This window comes from Aspergillus niger, assembly GCF_000002855.4.
Source record: "Aspergillus niger supercontig An09".
Taxonomy (NCBI): Eukaryota; Fungi; Ascomycota; class Eurotiomycetes; order Eurotiales; family Aspergillaceae; genus Aspergillus; species Aspergillus niger.
The window spans coordinates 1382062-1403276 of NT_166525.1; the positions used below are offsets into that span (position 1 = coordinate 1382062).

The window sequence follows — 21215 nt, forward strand, 5'->3', positions numbered from 1 at the left end:
GATGAGATGCTCCTTTCGAATGGCCGGAAAAGAAGGCCAGGAATAAGGAATGAGCCGATCGGATTTTCCCTGCCAAACGGAAAAAGCCCGACATTTCGTGCCCAACCAGGCAGGCGGTAGTACAAGGGTCGACTTCTTCTCAAAAGGGAGGGTGACGTCGTGTCTCCCTCCCATCGGGAAATCGGTCTCACAACTTCCACCACTACTAAATTCCCTCCCAGCACAATGAGCAGGTTGAAGTCAACAAAGCATCAAGATATTATGCAGAGGTACAATTCGCTAGCTAGCATTCAAGAATAGTCCTGATTCCCTCCTTCTAAAACACCCTTTGCCCCAAACGCCGAATTCTGTCCATGCCCAGCAACAAACACTCAAACTAAGAAAAATGAAAGAAAGCACGCATGGCTCTTCACCCGCTGCCCCTAAAGATGTACATCCAAAGTAGATACAGAATGAGATGCTACTTCAAGTTGTAGAGAGAGAAATGCAGCAGAATCAGGAGGACGACTCCACAATGGCATGAGCGAGGTCAACTTCCCCCGCGTCACTAATCTTCGCGGCCAGGAACTCACCCACTTTCTGACTCAGCCGATCTCGAAGACCATCCGTCACCATCCCGCCATGACCGTTGGCCAGTGCCATCCGGCCCTCCCGTAGCGTGTTCAGCACCCCCAGCAGCACGCTAAGCACCCGCTCTGCCTCCGGCCGGCGTGGACTCTCCTCCGCCATGCCATCCTTGAGCAGGTTGCCGTACGTCGGCAGATTAGGCATGATCAGCACCCGCACCGCCTCTGCACCGCCAACCGCATGTAGTCCGATCACCGCGCCATAGTGCGCCCCAAAGGGTTTGGACGGGTCCAGGAACGTCTTCAGGCACGACCGGGCCAGTCGTGGCTTGAGGGTGTGCGACGAATTGGAATATTTCTTGGCGATGAGGCCCAGAAGCGATGCGGCAAGGTCGCGCAGGGCAAATTGCTCCGTCAGTTCAGCACTGCCCCCGAGTTGTCGACCGATCAGGCACGTCAGAATAGGTGGAACAAGTGAGGCGATCTATCAGGAGTCAGTGGAATGTAATCTGCGTTGTTCATGTGACAATCATGACTCACATATGGGTCCACGTAGAGAGACTTGTTCTGTACCAGAGCCTCGGCCATGTGCATCACCTGCGTCAGGACAAAGACGTCCTTCAGCCCATGCGTCACCTTCTCCGAAATGAATTGCACGAAATATGGCACCAGCTGGTGTAGTCCGGGGTCTTCTCGGAGACTGGCATAACCCGACGTCCTGTATTCCTCACTGGACTCGTCCAGGAAGGCGTTGCAGACCTTCTCGAAGTATAGCTGGAGCTCCTTGGAAAGCACATGCTTCACCAGAGGCTTGACGGAGACATTTCCTCCTCCACTCATGGCCGCCAATGTAGAGCTTGCGTTGGGTCCCTTGGACATCAGTTCCATGTTTCTCGAGTCGGCCGCCGTGGGATTCTGAGGGATGGACGGTTGTACACCTTCAACCGCCAACCAATGGGCTTAATGGAGTCAGCATGCCAACACTTCATTGTAAATATTTCCATAGAGCAGCAGGGCCAAGTTTACCTGTGAAAGAGATCTCGCGAGGAACCCTGGGCAACGGCGCATTTATCAACTTCTCAAAGTCCACTTCTTCATCCTCCACGTAGAACAACGGCTGACCAGGGCCCAGTGACGCCTCTCCGAACCGCAAAGGCCTTGTAGACTCGTATCCGTACAGTGGCTCCACATCCAGCACGCGCAGCGCCTGCGCGACATCTTGTGTCGTGAGTAGCGTGCGTCGACTGTGGCGCATGAATTTGAGGGCCTCTTCCAGGACCTGCGCGATGCGGTACTCGACGTCGCGGGCAAGGTTCTCAGTGACATCATTGCTGAGGTTCACGACACCGACCGACTCGGCAACATCGCGAATATTATCGGGGTTCCAAACGGACATGGTGGGCGTGAGTGTTGAGGTGGAGGTAAAAGAACGGAGGTAGGAGGTATCGGGTGGGCGGGAGGGTGTAACGTCGTCGGTTCGTCAACGAGTGGGCCAGGTATTTCCTGCAATTTGAGGCGAGTAGATGACCATCAAATTTATTATCCGGGAAGGCCGAAAATCATTCTGGGAGGCCCAGAGGTGCAATGTCGAAATGAACGATAGCAGATAAATGCGACGCGGGAACGGAGAGAGCTTCGGAGGCAGAAGGCGGAGAAAACCTGCCGCTGGGCATCCACACGTGCATCTTCAACTATCTCCGTGTAGGAATCGCAAACTTGAATCAGGATATAGTGTTTACAAACATATCAAATATCATACGAGGTGAAAGCAATTATACCATATTTGTAGTACCAAGTTTTTTAGTTTGTTGAATGAAGCATAAGATAGAGAACAGCTAAAAAGAAGCGTTCATACGTCTAATTTGCTAGGTCTAAAATGCCCTATCCTACCACAAGAGGATGCAGTTGACCCCTTCACCAATACATGGATATTTTTCGCATTTCTTGCCAATCCATGATCACTTCACTCCATTGCCCTCTCGCCCATGTGGCATAGGTCGATCTGGCACTTGTTGAAAACATTTTTCAAGCCAAATATACAACTCAAAGTAAGCAAGGCTTAAGATACGGCTGTCAGTTACTATATCCCATGGGTAACACAGTCATAATGCACAACCACCGTTTAAGATTGCTATGGAAGATCGCATTGCCCCCACATTCCTATGTACGCCCTCAAGAATGATTATGTTGAGCGTGGTGCACGATAATTAGGGTCGCACAACAGTTCTCCTTTGTCCGATGGAATTATCCAGATGCCTGAGAAAGACGAACCTACAAAGTCACAAATTTAAGGGCTATAGTGTGGGTAACTTTCAATATCAACCTGTAGGATTTCATCTGCAAGTTTCTAAGTTCAGAAGCTCTTACAAAATACCAACTACCAGGAATATGTGCAAGAAACAAGGAGCATAATTCAATCCGTGCTCGGCAGCACTGAGATTTCATTACATCACTACGTATAATTCGGGCTCCTATCAAGGATTACACTGCATTGACAGAAATCATGACTCCTGTAACATACAAAGAAGTCCCAGATATAAGCCACAATACACTACCCGCAACCTTATCCAGTCGTGCCACATCGTGCCTGGAAGCACAATAGGCAGAAATGGTAGGCACCGTCTTTAGAATCCCGCTGGAGGAGACATTGATAAGGGAAGCTCCGTGACCTTGCTTGACCATTTGTCCACTTAAGGAAGTGAGCGATGCTGGACAGGTTGGTATCAATCACTTGACCACATTCAGTCTCGTCCAACCCAAATATTGGCATGCAATCTCCACTCACGCCTGCGTTGGCCGAAGTCCTCGATTGTTTCCTCAACAAACTGCGCACCTGGTACTATTGGAGCTCGAGACATTTGTCTTGACGAAGCATGCTTTATTAATCTTGGTTGACAATATTCTTTTTCGTTTGCCTACTAGTGGCTTCGTCCATGTCGGTAATAGCGAGGTTCATTCCGGACATCGAGGTCTGGCAGAATTTAGGTTTGTATTCTGGAACGGACAGCGATGCGGTTACACTAGCTCAAGTCGGTCAACTGGGGCTACTTTGAAATGGTTCGTAAGGGTCGGCGTTAGTGTCATCAGTGAACTATGCCAGCCCACTCATATAGGAAGATGTTTTCATTTGTCTTTCCAGTTGCTGAATAACCTCACATCATTGCTCTAAAAGGAAGCGGTAGTGCCAGTGACATGTTTGCCACGAGTGGACCAGTGGACCAATAGATGCCACTAACGATCTTCTCGCACTCGACCAGAGTACGTTTCATCATAACTCAAACGCATTGGGAAGGAGTATGGCTTGCCTTATGTGGGGTAACTGTGATGCATATTCAATTGCGATAGGGCAGAGATACAGCATTCCTGTTCGAATCAGCAAAGGTGGTAATGCCCTGCAGATCCTTGCATAGAGTCCCGAGCAAGCTTCGATTGATCTTGATGAGCTGCTGTTGACCACAGAGGGAGGAAATGAGGGGGAATGATTCAGTTAGACGGTGACATCACTCTTATGAAGGCAGTCCGAAGGGGATATCACTGTAGCTGTCGAGAAATGCATCCATTCATATTTAGTATTGTGAAACGTCATAGGAGCCATCGACGAGTTGGCTTATAAGTATTCAGCCGACACCCTACTTGTCCATCTTATCCAGCATAAACTGATATACCCATTTACGAGCCAGGAAGATGGGTTGGGACGCTGACACTATCGTCGAGGTGAAATTGCCTCCGTTATTTGTAAGCTTCGTTGCGAGAAAGGCTCCAGTGAATCGGCATTATGAAGCTATCAGGGAGGAGTCGGAGCAGTGGCTGATCAAGTATAAGTGACCCTTTCTTCACTCTAGTACCTTCATCTAAAACTTTGAAGGGCCTGCAAATTTGATGAAAATATGGCACGATCTATTCACAAGACTGACTTTGGGTACTTCTTGGCCATTATGGCCCCTAATGCAGAGCGAGATCAGTTGCGAACGATGTGTGATTGGGGAAACTGGGTACGTCCGCGTTGATCTCCCTGTGTTGATTCTCTTTAGGTGTACTGTGTATACTAATCTGAATCAAGGTTTTTCCTTTTGATGATGGTAGTGTTTTCCTGTTCAATCGCACTTCCCTGTTCTCACGATGCGATGTCAACAGCTTTCGACAATGGAGAGTTGAAAGTAGATCTGGATGGTGTGAAAAGAATGATGGACGAGCTTTTGGCCGTCATGACAAACGAAGGAGTCTTTAGACCGAGAGCTCCTATTGTTATTGCGTTCAAGTCCATCTGGGATAGACTATCCGAGGTGAGTATTATGTCGATGAGACTGTGATCCTCGCTAATATTTCAGTCGAACTGCTCTGCCGGTAATCACATTGTCAGCCTCAATTGATCTGAATATGAAGTTGATGGGATCAACGACACACAGGAACCCGTCGTCGGTTTGCTAATTCAATGCGAGACTATTCCGAAGCGTGTATTCAGCAGGTCATCATGCAATCCAAATTCCAAGGCAGTGAAACACTGTCAGTCGAAGAATTTATCGTAATGAGACGTGGAAGTATTGCGACGACGCCTCTATATGCGCTATTTGAGTAGGCCTTTTCCCTCCCTGGAAGGATCAAACGTGCTGACGATCCAGATATGCCAATGGATTGAACATTCCAGATGAAGTGTTTGAGAGTTCATCCATCAAAAAGCTGGAAAGAGTCAGCACTGAAGTGACGGTCATGTAAGAACCTTGTCCGTTGTAGAAGCCGGCTACTGACTCCACAGCCAAAATGACATCGTTTCCTATCGGAAGGAGCAAGTATGTGCATATTTATGGTCCGCCAGCTATAGGTACAGAATGACTAACCTTCCCTTCCAGATCCTCGATGAAAGCAGCAACTTGATCAAAATATATCTCCGGCAAGGCTTCTCAGTTCAAGCTGCTTTCGACGAAGCTGGAAAGCTACTGGCTGCATGCTATCGTGATTGGTATTTGACACTAGCTGATTTACCCAGCTGGGGCGAAGATGTCGATGCACAGGTTCAGACGTATATTGATGGCCTCCAAAATACTGTTCTGGCTGATATCCACTGGAGGTAAGAGCTAATCTCAACTTCGCTACGATGTCTGATGGCGATGTAGTTTCCGAGCGGAACGTTATTGGAAATCAAATGCGGAAATACAGAAGGATAGAACGATTGAGGTGCGAGTGAAATGAGGATGTCTTGACTGTGCTTGGAATGTATTAGGTTGTCTGATTCAGACTGAAGGGGGCATGACTTAAGTCTTATGGCACTTGGCAGTGAAACATGTTAGTAGTGCTCTTTATGAGCATTCGCATTGCTGATGCTTGTTTAAACATGAATCAGTATAATTAGCTTACTTGAATAATAACTCTGGTCGCAGCCTAGTCATCTTCCACCCCCGGCTCCCTAAGCAGGATGTACTTCATTTCTTGTATGAAGATATGAGCGATATTCCAGGAAACCGGTTTAGCTAACTCTGTGCATGTGACTACGTGCCACCGGCTTGCTATACTTTGAACACTGGCCAGTCAAGATCATTATGTAGTGATTTTTGTTGGTTCCGGCCATTTACTTGCCATTTTATATTGTACAAGAAGAACTCATCTCACTAGTTGTAACGTGATTAGGTACAATATATGTTGGGTCGCATACTCGCAACCCCTCTTGGACTATTTCCACCTTTCGCCTCCGGACCATCGCCGTCCCACCCCTACAGGTCATCCTCTCCTAACCCATCTTGTTGATCCTAGAAACAATGGAAGCATCACATTTAGATGGCATGGAAGCCGAGGCGTTCGAACGACTAACAATCATCGCTACAATTCCCCAAACACCAGTCCAAAGCTACATTCAGGAAACGCTAGCAGCAATCCTGGATGAAGTATCCTTCCGTGAAGGCCACCTCTCTATTACCCTCAAACAGAGAGGTAAAAAGTTTGCCTCACTATTCATTAACCCACGTACATTGGCCCTGGAGACGTCGGAGATACAGACATACACCACCTACAGATGGCCCGGCGGCGATATGAACGAAGCATTGAAATTCAGTACGATATGTTGTCACCATTCAGATACTCTGCTAATGAAGACACAGCTGCCGCTCTTCGAGTCCTCGCGGCCATCGCAGAGGCAGTTCAGGCGGGGTTGGTGGTCTCTAAGAGGTAAACAACACGGACCACCAGTGTACTCTAACACTTTCGAACACTAAATTTCACATAGAGACATATACTACAGTGATCCTATCTGCTTCGGCTCCCAGAAAACCGTCGATACACTCGTTGATGACCTGGCACACACAATGGGGGTGGATCGTGCTGCATTATATGTGGTTCGTGGGCCTCAACAGTACCTACTTCCAGACTGCTAAGTATCCTGCAACACAGGGGGCAGCAGCAAAAGGACTTGTCGTGGGATACTATCAGATGACCACCACAAGCGCGGGAGTAGTGGACGCGCGGTTATCAAACCAGGTCCGTTGCAGTCATCACTACTGCACACAGCATGGACTGATGTTCGCAGGATACTCTAGTACCTAGAATGCAAGACATCCACAAAGTCGACCTTAAAGATGTTGCCTGGGTACTGGTTCTAGAGAAGGAGGTCCCTGCTGCCATCAAAAACTTTATATATCAAGCTGGAGTGAACTGACACCCTCAGGCCGTATACCGTCGACTCGCAAGCAGCAACTACCACATCAGATCTGCAGCAGGCAAGGGCGTCCTCGTCACTGTAAGTGCTGATACCCCTATTACATTCTAAGAGACATACCAACCATTCCAGGGAAAAGGATATCCTGATCTCAGTACTCGGGCATTCGTCCGTAAACTCTTCGACCACAGCCACCAACTCACCAAGAAACCGCAATTCTACGCCTTAGTGGACGGTGACCCCGACGGCATGGCCATTATGGCCACATACAAGTATGGCTCTGTGGCTTTTGCCCACGAAAACCGGAACTTGAATGTGCCCGGTCTCCACTGGCTAGGTTTGAGACTAGCGGAGGTGGTTGCAGGAGCTGATCCACTAGGCGATGGCACGCTACTCCATCTTACGAAGCGGGATAGGAAGAAGGCCATCGATATGCTGTCTAAAAATCCTGTCTGGGAGGCTGATGGACCGGAGCCGGAATGGCGGGTCGAGCTGCAGCGAATGCTCATGCTGAATGTCAAGGCAGAGATGGAGATCCTGTATGACATGGAGGGTGGCTTGACAGGATGGCTAGATAGGAAGCTGGTCCATCTCATACAAAACAGTAAGTAGGTAGGACGTATTCATGACTTCGTACCATTATCACAACAAAAGATAATGATATATACTGAACAAAGCATCTATGCATTCCTGACCATGCATCTACCCCAGTAGTGGGCGTCAAATAGAATATATATAAAGATGAAAGAAAGAGAGAGAAAGAACGAACGCACCACAACGCCAACCCAAGCAACCAATGCATCCATCCAAGCTATGCCACAATTTCCTCCACGACACAGAGTATAGACAGACAGTGAGCAACCAGCCCAGCAACCGGTTACTTATATACGGCCAAACCCCTCCCATTCACCATTCAACTCATATTAAAGAAGAGAGGGTTTCACAGCCCCAATCCCTTCCTAACCTCATCCCTCACCTTCCGCTCATACTCCCCCCTCCGCTCCCTCCACATCTTCGCAGCCTCCACATTCGCCGGAGACTCATCATTCGGCTCCGCCAACATACTCATAACGGAGATAAGAATCTTCTCCACGCTCTGGATCGGCGACCACCGCTCCGAAGCATGTTCGTAATGGTTGGGGTCGTCACCGGGGGGGTGGAGGATGGAAATACACACGGTTCCGTTGGGGTATACTATACGTATGTCCAAAACACGTTAGCATAAGCTCAACCAAGCATCACCAGAAAAAAAACTAGAAGACAAGAAAGATCCAGATAGAGAAAGAAAGGGAAAAGAAGGAGTTATTTACCATTAGGATGCCAAACCCCACCACCCACAAACTTCATTGTAGGCGGACTAAGCGGATAATCTTTAGGGAACTTCAACTCGGCCGCGAACACGCCGCCCTCGAAGGGCGTACCTTCAGGCCCCTGGATTAGTGCTTCCCAGTGGAACATGTCATCTTCGGTGACGGGGCCGGCGGTGATGCCCTCGGGGGGGTTGGTGGAGAGGTTTTTGTATTCGTGGAAGAGGCGTTTCTGGGCGACGGAGGACATTTTGATTGATCACTGCCTTCCTTTCTCTTTGAGAGAAGTATTGATTTTAATTATTGGCTTAATAATTTCTCCGGCGTCGTGGGAGGGAAGCAGGTAGTGGGTTTTTGGTGCTGGTGGTGGTGGCGGTCTGGCTGTCTATCTGGCGATTAGATAAAGAGGGGAGAGGAGAGTGCGGAGATCGGACCGGAGAGGGTGAGGACACCGGGGGTACTTAATAGGGGTGGTGGTTATGTACCTGGGGTGGCGTTGAGGAGATAGGACTAAGAAAAACTTTTTAGAGGTCGGTTTACTGGGGAAGGTGAGTGGGTTGGAATTGAATTGGAGGAGAAATCAAGGTTTGCCACTCTGAAAGCCAATGAATGATTGAGTGATTGAGGTTCCATTCATCGATGGTTGAGCCGGTGGGATGTGTTGGGTGCCTGAGGCTGCAATGATGCTTATCGCCGCTTTCATCAGTATGGAAGGAGAATGATCTTGAGTTTATTTCTGGCTAGCATTGTTTCATTTTTCGCGTGATATTATACAGTTATTTGGAGATTTTTTTGTCGTTATGGTACATCGGGCTAATCATCGTCAGTCAGCTGCATAAACCGCTTTGCACTTCAAGCAGGGCCGAGTATGAATGACATCGATGTCTACTCGGTCAGATCATGTCGAGTATGCCGCAGGCCATGTCATTGAAGCCGTTACGGTGATTCTCAGTGCCCCCGATTACATGAGCTCTGTCGTCGTTATCCCTGCATGAATGGGGGGATAGTATATGTCTGACCGTCTCACAATGTCAACCATCCTGATCTTACTGCCTGTTTGTAGTTATCAGCCGCTTAAAACCAATCGAAATCATCGCCTCCCTCGCCCTCGTCGGCTTCATCTGCCCACGGATCCTCTTCCTGGCCCCATGTGTTCTCAGGCTCCTTTCCCCATGGGTTCTCGGACTCTTCCCCCCAGACATCTCCATACGGACCCGTTTGACCTGGCGTCGGTGGCTGTTGGTCTACAGGTGCCGCTTGCTGATCGGGAGCAGGCTGGCTGCCTCCCATCCCACGGGACATGGCTTCGTAGCCAGCCATTGCGCCCGCACCTGCTGCACCTGCTGCAGCGCCATCAGCCATTCCACCGGCTGCCCCAGCCCGACCAAGAGTTCCCGCGGCCGCTTCCCCCACGGCACCTGCTTCACCGGCTGCTGCGCCCCCGGCAGCACCCCCAGCAGCTGCCTCACCACCAAATCCAGGGATCCAGAGAGGCATGAAACCAAATCCACCCGAGTTGCTATGGCGACTAAAGTAGTCAAAGTCAATGCTCACAGCGGTTGCCAGCATCACGGCACGCTGGTCGAATGTCATCCCAGTAGCCGCACGGTTCTTGTCGAGGAACTCTTCGCTGGGAGAAGCAGAGTCCATTCGCAGAGCATAGACACCCGTATCCGTGAAGATTTCCCGGGCAAACCCGGCAAAGTTGCGATTCACAGAGCCGATCAGCTGTTTGTCAGCCGAGCGTAGACCAAAATCCCACGACAAGAAAGGCTCGTCCACGTAGGCGAATTGGTGATATTCGCCCGTTTCTTGGCCACTCTGAGATGATTGGACCAGCTGCATTTGCTGCTTATTAGACAAATCCATCTGGTTAAGCGGTAGCTTCTCTGTTTTCATCTCTGTCGCTGGATTTGGCGAGTGGTGATACGTGAAGAGGTTGTATTTCCGCCGTAGTGGAGCCCATTGTTGCTGAGCCTCTCCGATAACCCGTATTTCATCCAAGCCCAAGGATGAAACCCGAGCATTCGAGTCCCCTGTAGGCTGGACCAGAGATCCGGCTGAGGTTGCCTGTAGTGCAGTGGACGAGGAATAGGCACCCTTTGCCAGGTCGAGAGGATCATATACGCGGATACGGGAGTTGATCCACGAGAACGGACGGTGGAACTACGCAGTCAGCATCATCCACAAGTAACTGGCAGATCGATACCTACCCGAAGCACTTCATTCTCATGCTTGTCAAACACATGCGTCACGAAGCTTCGATGCGTTCGGAACGATTGTCGCGCCATCATGTTCACCATGCCTTTCTCCTGCTCCGCCATATAGCCAATATGGTTGCCGTTGGCATCCATAATGACGTATTTGTTGGCTTGTTCGAATCCAATCATCACATTCATGAGCTCCAACTGCCGCTGCACCACCAGACCTGAGTTGGCGAGGATACCCGTCGCCGGGTGCGTCTCTTTTATCACGCCATGAGGGTCTTCGGGGATGTGAACTGGGGCGAGTAGGGTGTTCTGGGAGGGGTCATATTGAGGCGTGGGATTTTCGGGAGATGTCTCTGTATTGCTGGGTTCAGGCGCTCGCGACGCTGGGACGTCTCTTCTGATGGGCTCTGGCCTGCGTATGGAATTTCGGGGGCCTCGGGGGTTGGGTCGGCCGCGAAGTGAGCTGGCGAGAGCTCGACCGGGAGCTCGAAGGCACTGCGCCGGTGGTGTTCGGAGCGCACTCCACATTCCAGTGTTGGGGGCCAGTCGGTAAAAATGTATGATGCGAAATTAGACAAAGGTATGTAAGGTGACTGTAGCACCGAGAAGTAGAGTTGAATAAGCTGAAGATGGAAGAGAAAGATGGAAGATTCCCGCGATGACGAAGTTGCGGGAGCGGGCGGAGTTAACGGCGATAAGACGCTGATCATCCATCCGCTGCCCTCTTTGCCTTCATCCACCCCGCAAACTGATTGCGAGATAACTCAGGGTATTTATTTTACAGTACTTTCTCATCTGTGTTGGGAATACCTACAAACAAGTGTATAAGAAGCTCTAACTCCAGTGTATAGGAACAATCTCCAACCGGCTCAGTTTTAATACTGGATATCTGGACTCGATTGATACTAAATATATTTATTTAACACGTTCTGCCCTTGAAGTGATCTGCTCCAACTGATCACACAATGATTCAAGTACTACTTATGACCATAAGTCATGATAATCCACACGGAACAGCAGTTTCAGTAGTATCGAGGGACACCCTTATTTAGACAGATGATTGTAGTCAATTGAAGAATTGACCTCTCCCATGTCGTTCCAGATTGTCTTTTCCAGCTCTGCCTACGTGGACTAACCTACTCCACAGCTGTGCTGATAGTCTGCCTAAGACTGATTGCGATACAACCGCTTACAACACACAGTGCTGATAAGATTGACATTGGAATGCATATTATAATTTTTAAAATGACGCCGTAAAGTAAGCGCAGACGCCTAAAATGTACGTATTAGGTGCGGATTGGTCTCTCTGATCAACAACCCGAGCGCAAGGCGATATCCCGGATTTCAAGTTGCTGACTGCTCCAATCAAGAGAGCAGCTGCCTATGTAATAATCCAAGAGCCCTTCGACAGTAACATAGCGATAATGCTGCAAGAGTCACTCAGCCAGGACGCAGATCAACGCGCAGGCCTCAGAAGTGACATCCTGAACAGTAGAATCCATAAGACATATTCAGAACCAATACGCACAAACACCAACACCAATAACCCCCAATTCAGCTGAAAAGCGACATGTAACCACTTTCAGACATTTCAATCACAAAAGACCCTTGCGCGCCAGCTCAATCTTCCGCGCCGCCTCACCCTCCTTGTATCCTCCCTTTGACACACAAACGGCACTTCCTTCTCCAAGCTCAACCTTCTCTTCGACATCGGGATGCGGACACGGGCAATGATGCGGGAAATGGACGCATGCGAGCGTGCCAGGGCAGAGGTATTTATCGCAATGGGCTGTGCGGATCAGCGCTGCACGCATAGCTCAATCGAAATATACAGTACTTACCTGAGTCCCATTGACTCTGATACCGCGAGCTATCACTTGGAACATTCTGCGCCGCCTGCTGACGACCCTGGTGACCACCACCGCCGCCGCCGCCTCCAAACATATGCTCAAAGAACTGGAACTGGGCGTGAGCCACGGAGGCAAGTAGAAGAAGGGCTCCGAGGAGCCGAATCCAGGAGAACATTGCGAATGGTGCCTAAACAAACAAGCGAGCAATATATCCAAATCAAAAAGCGAAGCAAATCAAATCATCGATAAAAGCCAGCAGAGAAGTATATAGTTGTAGATAACTTACCGGCCATCTGGCCGCATCCGGCACGTGACCTTACCCGCCAAGTCCATCTCCGATCCGCGAAAAAAAGCAGCCCCGGAATAGAGCGAGCCATCTCCCTCCCCCAGTTCAATCCCATTGAACATCATTCCCCAACCCACACAATGTTCCAACCTCGTCTTCTAGCGCCCCTCCGGGCTCTAGAAAGGGGACTCACCAGAACCCCCACCGCCGCTACCACCAGCATCCGCAACACCTCCTCGCTCCTCCGCAACACCTCCTCCATCCTCTCCGCAACCAGCATAACACAAACCAAGCTCACCCCGCTAGCATCTCCAACATTACACCAATTCCTCCAAGTCCGACACGCCTCCCACGCCTCTCAAGGTACCGCGAACCGTCACTCCCGCGATCCGGCTGGCAAGCGTCTCGGCGCGAAACGCACAGCAGGCGAATACGTCGTGCCGGGATGCATCATCTTCCGGCAACGAGGCACGAAATGGTTCCCTGGCGAGAACTGCGCCATGGGCCGCGACCATACCATCTACGCTGCTGAGGCTGGGTATGTACGGTACTACCTGGACCCTGAGCGCCATCCGGATCGGAAGTACATTGGAGTTGTGTTTGAGAAGGAGGGCAAGTTGCCGACACCGAAGAATGCGCCTACTAGGCGGAAGTTGAACCGCGTGGCGGTTCGGTTTGAGCCTGAGGAGGAGTTGGCCGCCAAGCAGGGCGATTTGGTGGCTAAGATTGGAGAGGAAGGGACGCAGGTTGGCAGTGCTACTAAGGTTGAGGCTGCTCAGGCTGCGGTTCAGTTGCGTCCGGGTTATATGTACCGTGAGGCTAACTGGAGTATTGGTCGGGCTGCGGAGAAGGCTGGTATTACGGCCAAGCCGTATAACCGCAAGAACCGTTGGTTGGCATGGAGAAAGAGGACGGCTAAGGCTGAACGGATGGCACAGATGAAGAGCTTGAAGAACAAGAAGAAGGGCGCTAAGAAGAAGGGTGGAAAATAGATGATGTGATGGAGATTATATCAGAGAGAGATTTGACTGCGTGTGTGTGATATATTAGTTCTGGTTCTAGGGTTTCTTTTGTGTCTGTCTACCTATATGTATGTATGTATCATAAGACGTCTGTGAATGGGCTGCAATTACTACTCCTTTTCTTCTTAATTAGAACAATAACTGAGATTTTAACAGAGTAGCAGACTCCAGGGTATATTGCTATCAGTATCAGTCTCGCAAACACACTGATTGATCAAAGCAGCAAGCATGAAAAACAAGCAGATACTCCAGACCCCATACATTCATCATAGATGATCGTCGAAGATGTTAACCCCACTAGATCCAATTTATTACTGGTCAAACAACTTTCCCAAGATCAAGCTTTGACAGAGAAACTCATTGCCGACAATCTTGACATTACTGTTCACTCCTAGCTCATTGCTGTCAACGGATTCCATCAGCTTCGACCGCTTACGCTTCCGCGAACCGGCGGTCGACGATGAACTTCCTAGTGCCATGGCTTTGGCGGAAAACGCTCGATCATCATCATCGACATAGATCCAGTTCCAGCTGGTGCAATCCGTCTGCGTCGCACTCAGGATCGCACGCGCAGACTTGAGATCAGGCACGCGCTCAATACGAGAAGCACCCAACGCGTATGTCAAGAAGAGGTACGCCTTGCGTTTCTCCTCATCTGCTCGCCCACTGCGTCCCGTGACAAGAAGAACTGACTGTCCGTTCAGGAGATTTGGCCGTCCAGCAATGGTCTCGGACAGTCGGGCCTCTGTGGCAGGGTATGGGGTTAAAAATCTGGACTTGGTTGCGCCGTTAAGGTAGATGGACTCCCCGGCTGGAAGGAGATATATTTCCCAATCGAGGATTTGTCCTCGGGCAACGCAGTCCTCGATCCAGCGGTCTGAGAGACAGGGGAGATTGAGAGCCAGGGCTTGCATGTACTTCGACCGACGGGAATGTTTATCGGCTATTAGACAGGCGAAGCCCACGTCTGCGGCACCACTGGTCAGCCGGAGATGGCCGTTTTGGGTACTAGGGACTGAAGCTGAAGACTTGGTAGGTGTAGCAACTGGTGCACTGGGAGGGAGTTCGAACAACTCGTTGAACCCGTCCTCTAGAATCCGGCCGTCATTCTCCATTATCATCCTTGTGATACGTGATTTGGCCTCGTTGTTGTCTCCGTATGATACCGCAAATACCATACCAGCAAATAGACCAGTGGAAAAACGGAAGCTGCGCGAGAGTCGAGCACCAGGGGACATGGGCGTGGAGTGCCTGTCGGCTGGCGTTTGGGGTCCGTTCTGGGAAAATGAAGGCTCGGAATCATAGCTGAATGCCCGGTCTTTCAATTGATTCCAAAGGATGGTATCTAGGTAGATTCGGGATATAGGAACAGTAATCCTGTTTTCTGTGACTGCTAGCCCTGGGCCAGGGAGACTCTTGCGCTGCTTCGGTGTCAGGATAACGGATGAATATCCATACACATCGGTCATAGGAATCAGTCCGTTCGCAGCTCCCTGTTCGATATCACTCAAACTGAGCTTGTCGGCAAACCCAGAGATAATATGTGTCACCTTGGGAACATCGCGCATGTCCACCTTCACACCATCACCGATACGCAGCTCAAGTCGTTTCACCGCTCCAGTAGGAATCTCAAGCGGTGCACTATCTTCGAATTTGACAAGATACCGCGACTGCGATGTGCCAAATGGCTTGCCAAAGCACGTTGCAGGATAGTACGCGCGCTTTGGACCACTCCAAGGGGCAAGAACTTGGTTGACCGCGATAGGTACGTTATCGTGACCGACTGAAGGCTGAGCTGGATTTTGAACTCGAGGTGGAGATTCCGTGACTGGATCCTTCTCAGGTGCTGTCTCTGTTGGCTGGGGCCCCACTGGCTCACTGGATGGCTCAGGCATTGAACTGGCCGCCTGGTCCTCGTGTATGGCAGGCAGATCTTCTTGGATGGGAACATGCTGTTCGACCTCAGTAGGTACCTGTTTCACCGGATGAGAGCGAGCTAGAATCCGAGACCTCTCTTTACGAGAGAGGTGATACTGTGTAGATTCATCCATATCCCATATGCTTTCCGCTCTTCTAGAGGGTTTCGCCCGTCTCCGATAGGCTGGCATTGGCTTGGTAGCCGGCTCAGCCGGCTTTTCCGGCTCCGTCTCAGTGATAGGTGGCATATTCTTCTCTGGAGGAGGCACGACATGAGTAGGCGCGCGAGGTGTGACAGGGAAAACTGGGTCGGAAGCGTAAATACTCTGTCCACCGTTACCGCGGCGCTTCTTCCTTGGCTGAATAGGAGACATTGCAACCGCAGACCGGAACTCCCGGTCATCGGCGGACAGAATATTAATGTCGAGGTTGAAGGAGCCAGCACCCATTTGTGGTGAAGCATCGGCTGCGATTTCCGTCAGTGCCCTGCGTTGTCTGCCACTTGGGCTGGAGAGAATCTTCGAATTATGGAACGAAGAAGGTTTCATAGGCGACGAGCTGTCTGAAACCATCGGCTGAGAACGAGACCCTCGTTCGTGCGCATCCATGTACACCGGTGGCAAGTCATCATCTTCCTGATCGGCTGCATCGGTTGTATTATGGTCGTTCGGCCATCTTTGGTGACCAAGGCGGCTGGGACTCGTTTCAGGAATGCTTGTCATTGGTATAATTTCTGCAAAAGCCCTGGGAGCAACGGGAGTCTCGGCGACGCGCGAGGGCATGGATGAGGACTTCTCGGGACGATCAAACGTAGATGGTGCATCGCCTGTATCCGCAACCCCCTGCACAGCTGAGTTGCTTGACTCAATCATGTTACGCTCTTGCGCCAACGAGGCCCGTGGAGTCTGGGAGGGAGATGGGCTGCCCAGCTCTGATCCAGTCCTGCTTACGGAGTGAGCGCGGCCTAGCTCGAGCGATCGTCGGCTGGTCTGGGACGCTGAAGGGGGAGAAGAACGTATACGGACTTGCTTTGTGGGCGATGGAGTTGCTCTGTCTACATTAGACAAAGGCTCCATATGAGCCTGAGAGCCGGATTGATGTATGCGCTGCGCGGTCCATTGCTCCTCTGTGCCGTGATTACCAGGATCTCTCCGACCAGCGGAGCGCTGAGAGTCCTTAATGACTGAGACCTGTGAGGAGTAGCCTTCATGCAATTGCTCATCCTGTACAAAGCTTCCAGAGCGCGAAAGCGACCTTTCTCGCTCATTTACCGCTTCCCCATTGGTTGGACATGGACTTTCATGCAAGGCAAGAGCTTGCGATAGGCGATCATGCGCACTCGCAGCAGCAGCACTGGTTGTGGAAAGGTCGTGGCAATTTTCTTTATCCTCCTCAGCTGAACCATCGAGCTCGTAAGGCCGTGGCGTGGGGTGTTCCAAGTCATCCTCTTGCTCTTGTTCTGTTTCTTCTTCGCTGAGCGCCCCATGCTGCAGCCCGGTAGACCCCTGCTCTCTCACCTCCTCGACTTCTCCAGAAGACCCATCAGTCAGATCTGGCCCTTCCGGCACTTCAGATACGGGATTTATGATCATGTTCGCTTGATTACCACGCCGACTAGATGGCCTCGCAGGTGCTGTGAGCTCCACAAGCTGAGCATCAGCCTCGTGGTTAAACATCTTCCGGCGCCTCATCCGCTCAACAAAACTAGGCTCCTTATCAAATTCCCCGTCGCTTTGGTCCGAGTACACATGGTTTGCAGAACGTGTCATTCTTTCATGCAATGCCTTATCCCGGTTGGCTTGGGATTCCTGCATGCTGATGTAGTTCCATTTGTTGGCGGACGTGTCCCGTGGAAAGGTTGCGGCGAAATTATTGTAAGGTGAGGAGAGCGTTGTCGCGACTGGATGGCTCTGGATGGGTATATTAGGAGAAGGTCGGTCTGACACGAGGTCGGAATGTTGACCGTTCACTAGAGGAGACGACGGTGCCTGAGTTGCCCTGAATACCTGACTTAATGCCAATATCCCACCGCTTGACCCGATGTCTGCCGCGAGGGGATTCCGCGAAGCAGTGGGAGACACAGTGGCGAGACCCTCAGAATGGGCACGCTTCACTGCCGTCATAGGAGTCTTTGTCAAGAACCGCTGCGACTCTGGAAAAAGATTCGGCTGATGCAGCATGGGCGAAGATTCTCCTAGCTTAGAGCTACTCTGATCCTCAAGGTCCTCGTTGGCAGCATCAGTATGGAGAGGATCGTAGCCAGATAGCAAGTCAAGATGACCGCTATCGCCCTCATGAAGGGTCATAAGCGTTGCCTGATCACCCAAATTGCTCTCCTGAGCGTTGCCCGCAGCTTCCTGGTTCTTCCTTATTATTTCATCGTAAACCGACTGGGAGACGACCTGCGTGTCCGAAGGGACGGCATCGACTGAAGGCATTTTCGTAGACGGAGGCACTGGGGCCGTAGAAGGGTTTGTGGAGTTGGCTTTGAATGCTGCGTTCGTGTTCATCGAAGTTGTGGCATTATGTGATCGCGAGGATGACTGTGAAGGCGACGACGGCGTCGGGGATAATCGAGCCTTCTCGTGAGCGGGAGAGGAAAACGGCGACTTTTTATGGGCTTCCGGGTGACAGTTGAGATTTGCAACTGTCCCCAGGCCATGAAATTGGAGCTGCGAAGTTGCAGATTCCTGATGGATAGCAGACGGATGATGTTAGCGAATGCAGATCAGAAACTCCGCCACCGGGAGAGGCCGTCACTCACAAGCCCCAACGCGACGCGTTGCAGCTTCGCGATGTCGATGCTATCCTCCTGCGTCTCCATGATCCCTCTTAAACTGCGGTCCCAGTTACACAGCACAAGTGATGGCTCATTGCCGAGGTGCCTGGCGCCCCGAACCCACGGAAACTTCACCAGTCGGCTGTTCCTCGACTGCTCTCGTGCTTTTCTCCAAAGGGACAGAATACCGCAAAATCAAAACGCGAAACGCGTCACTCACGTGATATGTCAATATTACCGCTCCAGGTTTAGCTTCACCAAATTGATAAGCCTGGAAAGACTATCTACCGTCCATCTATAGAACAAGAGGATGAACAGTACTATATAAGGAGCGCAGGAGTAGGTTAACGTTGCATTCGTCAATTCGGAATTTCACGATCAGCAATGCCAACCATTGTGTTCGTGAGAGGAGCAGGGTTACATATGGTTACAATGAGTGAAGTGCTTTACGTCTTGCCAAAAGAAAACCCAAACGCTCGAACAACACGCTGCATATAGTACAGAGAAACCAGATGATGTACCCATCTTAGTCCCGAGTCCGATTGGGGACCCATCTTCGAATAACCATCTCCCGGACTTGATAACGAGCCAACATTGCACCAATATCCTCTTCCGAGGGAGTGTCAAGCTCGTAGGACGTTGGCGGAGGCACTTCCACATAGCATACTACCAAGCTCTTCTTCACCTGGGCCTGGACGCGATTGACACAATGCAGCCACCACCAACTGCGCGCCATCTTCTCCTCACACTGGGCCTTGCGCTCGGCCGTTTCAGACCAGTAGCCATGACCATAGGACGGGACAACCACGACAGCAAACTCAGCATGTGAGAAGACCGGCCCACGGTTGTAGAGGATATAGTCCACACCGAATTTCACTCCGGAGCGCACAACCCACCCCAAAGACCGGAAATGGTGGTACACAACATAGGATATCATGAATGGGTCGTCCGGCGTGGGATCCGCTGACGGAGCTCCAGGAGGGAAGTAAGAGTGTTGACATAATAATGGCAACAGGGAAGATGTAGGAATCTCGGATGTGCGAGTATCATCGCGCACACGCAAGACTCCCAGCCCATATGCAAGGAAGAAGGCCTCTTCGTTAGATAATTGAAGGTGCTCTTCATTACTTAATTTTGGCTCATCATTCGCCTTACCTCCGTCCGTATTTCTATCTGCAGACATTTCTGGCAAGCTCAAGATAGCCGAATCAGAAGCGAACTCCTTGGCTTGAACAACCGGAGAAAACCGCACAGTTTTGCTGCCACTAGGTGACCGCTTTCCGGCGGAGTTAGGGGTGCGTGTATTGCCGTCTTGTGATACTGGACGTTGTGACTCAAGGAGCTTGGCTTCCCTGGCTTCCCGTGCTTTTCTCAGGGAGAACTTCTCCGTAATTGGTACTGTGCCTTCAGAGACACCATTCGGAGTGGGTGAGAGGGATGACTGTTCGTTTGGCGTCGCAGTGCCTTCCCTGGCAGCCGCTTCGGCCTTGAGTCTCTCCTCAATGGCAAGCTTTTCCATCCTCGCGCGCTCCAGTTTCAACTCGCGACGTTCCGTCCGCCGCTGTCGTGTGACCTCTTCGCTAGTCATCCCCCCAAGTAATCCTCGTCTCTTCTTCTCACGCTCAAGCCAGCTCGGCTCACTTCGACTCAGGGTTCCCTTACCAAAGAAACCCATCTCCCAGAGGGCTTTTATAGCCTTAGGGTCTGTGACATGAACCGAGGATGTGGCCGAGTCAAAGTAGGCGGAGTAGACTTCCTGATGAGGGGGAGAAATAAAGTACGTCAGGTAGGACAGCAGCACACTGACGAGCGAGAGAGGGTTATGGGGGATGAGAGGAGGGAGAGGATGCACCTCGACCGGGAAGGGGAAGCGATGGATGTGTCGGTAATTGGGCCTTGGAGGCCGCGAACGACGAGCTGGGGAGGCATTGTTTTTCTGAGAAAAGTCGGATTTGCCAGGAGCAACAGTCTCCGAAGCAGGACTAGGAATTGTATTGGAAGCCATATTTAACAGTAAATCTTATAAGCTCAATTGGATAGATATTTTCGATTCTCTAACTACAGGGAAGAGTCAGCAAGAAACTCTTCAGTTACAAGCTGGAATGTAGCCGCCATCGCCAACCCCGACAGAAGTAATCAGAATCATTGTTGTGTTTCTCCTCAGATACCGTTGTAGTCAATACAAAGCCTTCATCGACAACAGCGAGAAATCAAGGTTGCCATTGCCTAAGCTTAGGTATGTGATCATCACCGGAGAAAACAATGAAAGCAAAAATCCTTCCAGCAAGACCGACAAGGCTGCTGGCTGAAGCTTACCCGAAATCCTGTGCAAGATCTGGGGTTGGTCAAGCCATTACACGAGAGGCAGCTTGTCCCTCGTGATGCGATGTAGTGTATCTTTAAAAATACAATATATCAATTAGCGAAAAGATCCCAGAGTCATTATGCAAGACGGGAATGGATGCGCATTATCATCATCAACATCCTCAACATTCCCTCATCCTGCCTGAAGTGCGATGGGATGGTTTGCGGAAGGAAGAAAAAAGTGTTTGGAGCTCGCTTGGGCAGCCTTAAATGGGACCGCGCGTGACTAAGCTGGCCCTTGGCCCGTGCCCCGTTCGGTCCGCCAAAAATT

The 21215-nt window shown here is 50.7% G+C and overlaps 10 protein-coding genes across 10 annotated transcripts; 3 read left to right on the plus strand and 7 right to left on the minus strand.

Annotated features, from left to right (window-relative positions):
- Positions 1-290: 290 nt before the first annotated feature.
- An09g06070 (uncharacterized protein) lies at positions 291-1962 on the minus strand (the record flags this gene model as incomplete). Its single annotated transcript, XM_001393882.3, has 5 exons — positions 291-347; positions 435-460; positions 573-1050; positions 1107-1525; positions 1593-1962. The coding sequence occupies 5 exons, from the start codon at positions 1960-1962 to the stop codon at positions 291-293; spliced, it is 1350 nt and encodes a 449-aa protein (XP_001393919.3).
- Positions 1963-3047: 1085 nt separating this feature from the next.
- An09g06080 (uncharacterized protein) lies at positions 3048-4161 on the minus strand (the record flags this gene model as incomplete). Its single annotated transcript, XM_059749873.1, has 6 exons — positions 3048-3153; positions 3236-3353; positions 3486-3586; positions 3723-3814; positions 3923-4012; positions 4102-4161. The coding sequence occupies 6 exons, from the start codon at positions 4159-4161 to the stop codon at positions 3048-3050; spliced, it is 567 nt and encodes a 188-aa protein (XP_059606701.1).
- Positions 4162-4453: 292 nt separating this feature from the next.
- An09g06090 (uncharacterized protein) lies at positions 4454-5793 on the plus strand (the record flags this gene model as incomplete). The annotated part of the gene is made up of 9 exons (XM_059749874.1): positions 4454-4558; positions 4627-4645; positions 4701-4853; positions 4973-5138; positions 5186-5275; positions 5320-5353; positions 5414-5631; positions 5678-5738; positions 5785-5793. The coding sequence occupies 9 exons, from the start codon at positions 4454-4456 to the stop codon at positions 5791-5793; spliced, it is 855 nt and encodes a 284-aa protein (XP_059606702.1).
- A 523-nt stretch (positions 5794-6316) lies between these two features.
- Positions 6317-7903, plus strand: An09g06100 (uncharacterized protein; the record flags this gene model as incomplete). The annotated part of the gene is given in 6 exon segments (XM_059749875.1): positions 6317-6608; positions 6656-6722; positions 6781-6889; positions 6945-7031; positions 7219-7813; positions 7887-7903. Coding segments are annotated over 6 exon segments (1167 nt in total).
- Positions 7904-8149: 246 nt separating this feature from the next.
- On the minus strand, positions 8150-8766 carry An09g06110 (uncharacterized protein; the record flags this gene model as incomplete). Its single annotated transcript, XM_001393886.3, has 2 exons — positions 8150-8403; positions 8520-8766. The coding sequence occupies 2 exons, from the start codon at positions 8764-8766 to the stop codon at positions 8150-8152; spliced, it is 501 nt and encodes a 166-aa protein (XP_001393923.1).
- Positions 8767-9590: 824 nt separating this feature from the next.
- On the minus strand, positions 9591-11254 carry An09g06120 (uncharacterized protein; the record flags this gene model as incomplete). The annotated part of the gene is made up of 2 exons (XM_059749877.1): positions 9591-10552; positions 10726-11254. The coding sequence occupies 2 exons, from the start codon at positions 11252-11254 to the stop codon at positions 9591-9593; spliced, it is 1491 nt and encodes a 496-aa protein (XP_059606704.1).
- A 1067-nt stretch (positions 11255-12321) lies between these two features.
- Positions 12322-12751, minus strand: An09g06130 (uncharacterized protein; the record flags this gene model as incomplete). Its single annotated transcript, XM_001393888.1, has 2 exons — positions 12322-12515; positions 12568-12751. 2 exons carry the CDS (start codon positions 12749-12751, stop codon positions 12322-12324), a joined length of 378 nt encoding a protein of 125 aa, XP_001393925.1.
- A 251-nt stretch (positions 12752-13002) lies between these two features.
- On the plus strand, positions 13003-13854 carry An09g06140 (mitochondrial 54S ribosomal protein bL27m; the record flags this gene model as incomplete). Its single annotated transcript, XM_001393889.3, has 1 exon — positions 13003-13854. One exon carries the CDS (start codon positions 13003-13005, stop codon positions 13852-13854), a length of 852 nt encoding a protein of 283 aa, XP_001393926.1.
- Positions 13855-14195: 341 nt separating this feature from the next.
- An09g06150 (uncharacterized protein) lies at positions 14196-18625 on the minus strand (the record flags this gene model as incomplete). The annotated part of the gene is made up of 2 exons (XM_059749878.1): positions 14196-18491; positions 18581-18625. 2 exons carry the CDS (start codon positions 18623-18625, stop codon positions 14196-14198), a joined length of 4341 nt encoding a protein of 1446 aa, XP_059606705.1.
- Positions 18626-19106: 481 nt separating this feature from the next.
- Positions 19107-20585, minus strand: An09g06160 (uncharacterized protein; the record flags this gene model as incomplete). Its single annotated transcript, XM_001393891.1, has 1 exon — positions 19107-20585. The coding sequence occupies one exon, from the start codon at positions 20583-20585 to the stop codon at positions 19107-19109; it is 1479 nt and encodes a 492-aa protein (XP_001393928.1).
- Positions 20586-21215: the final 630 nt, after the last annotated feature.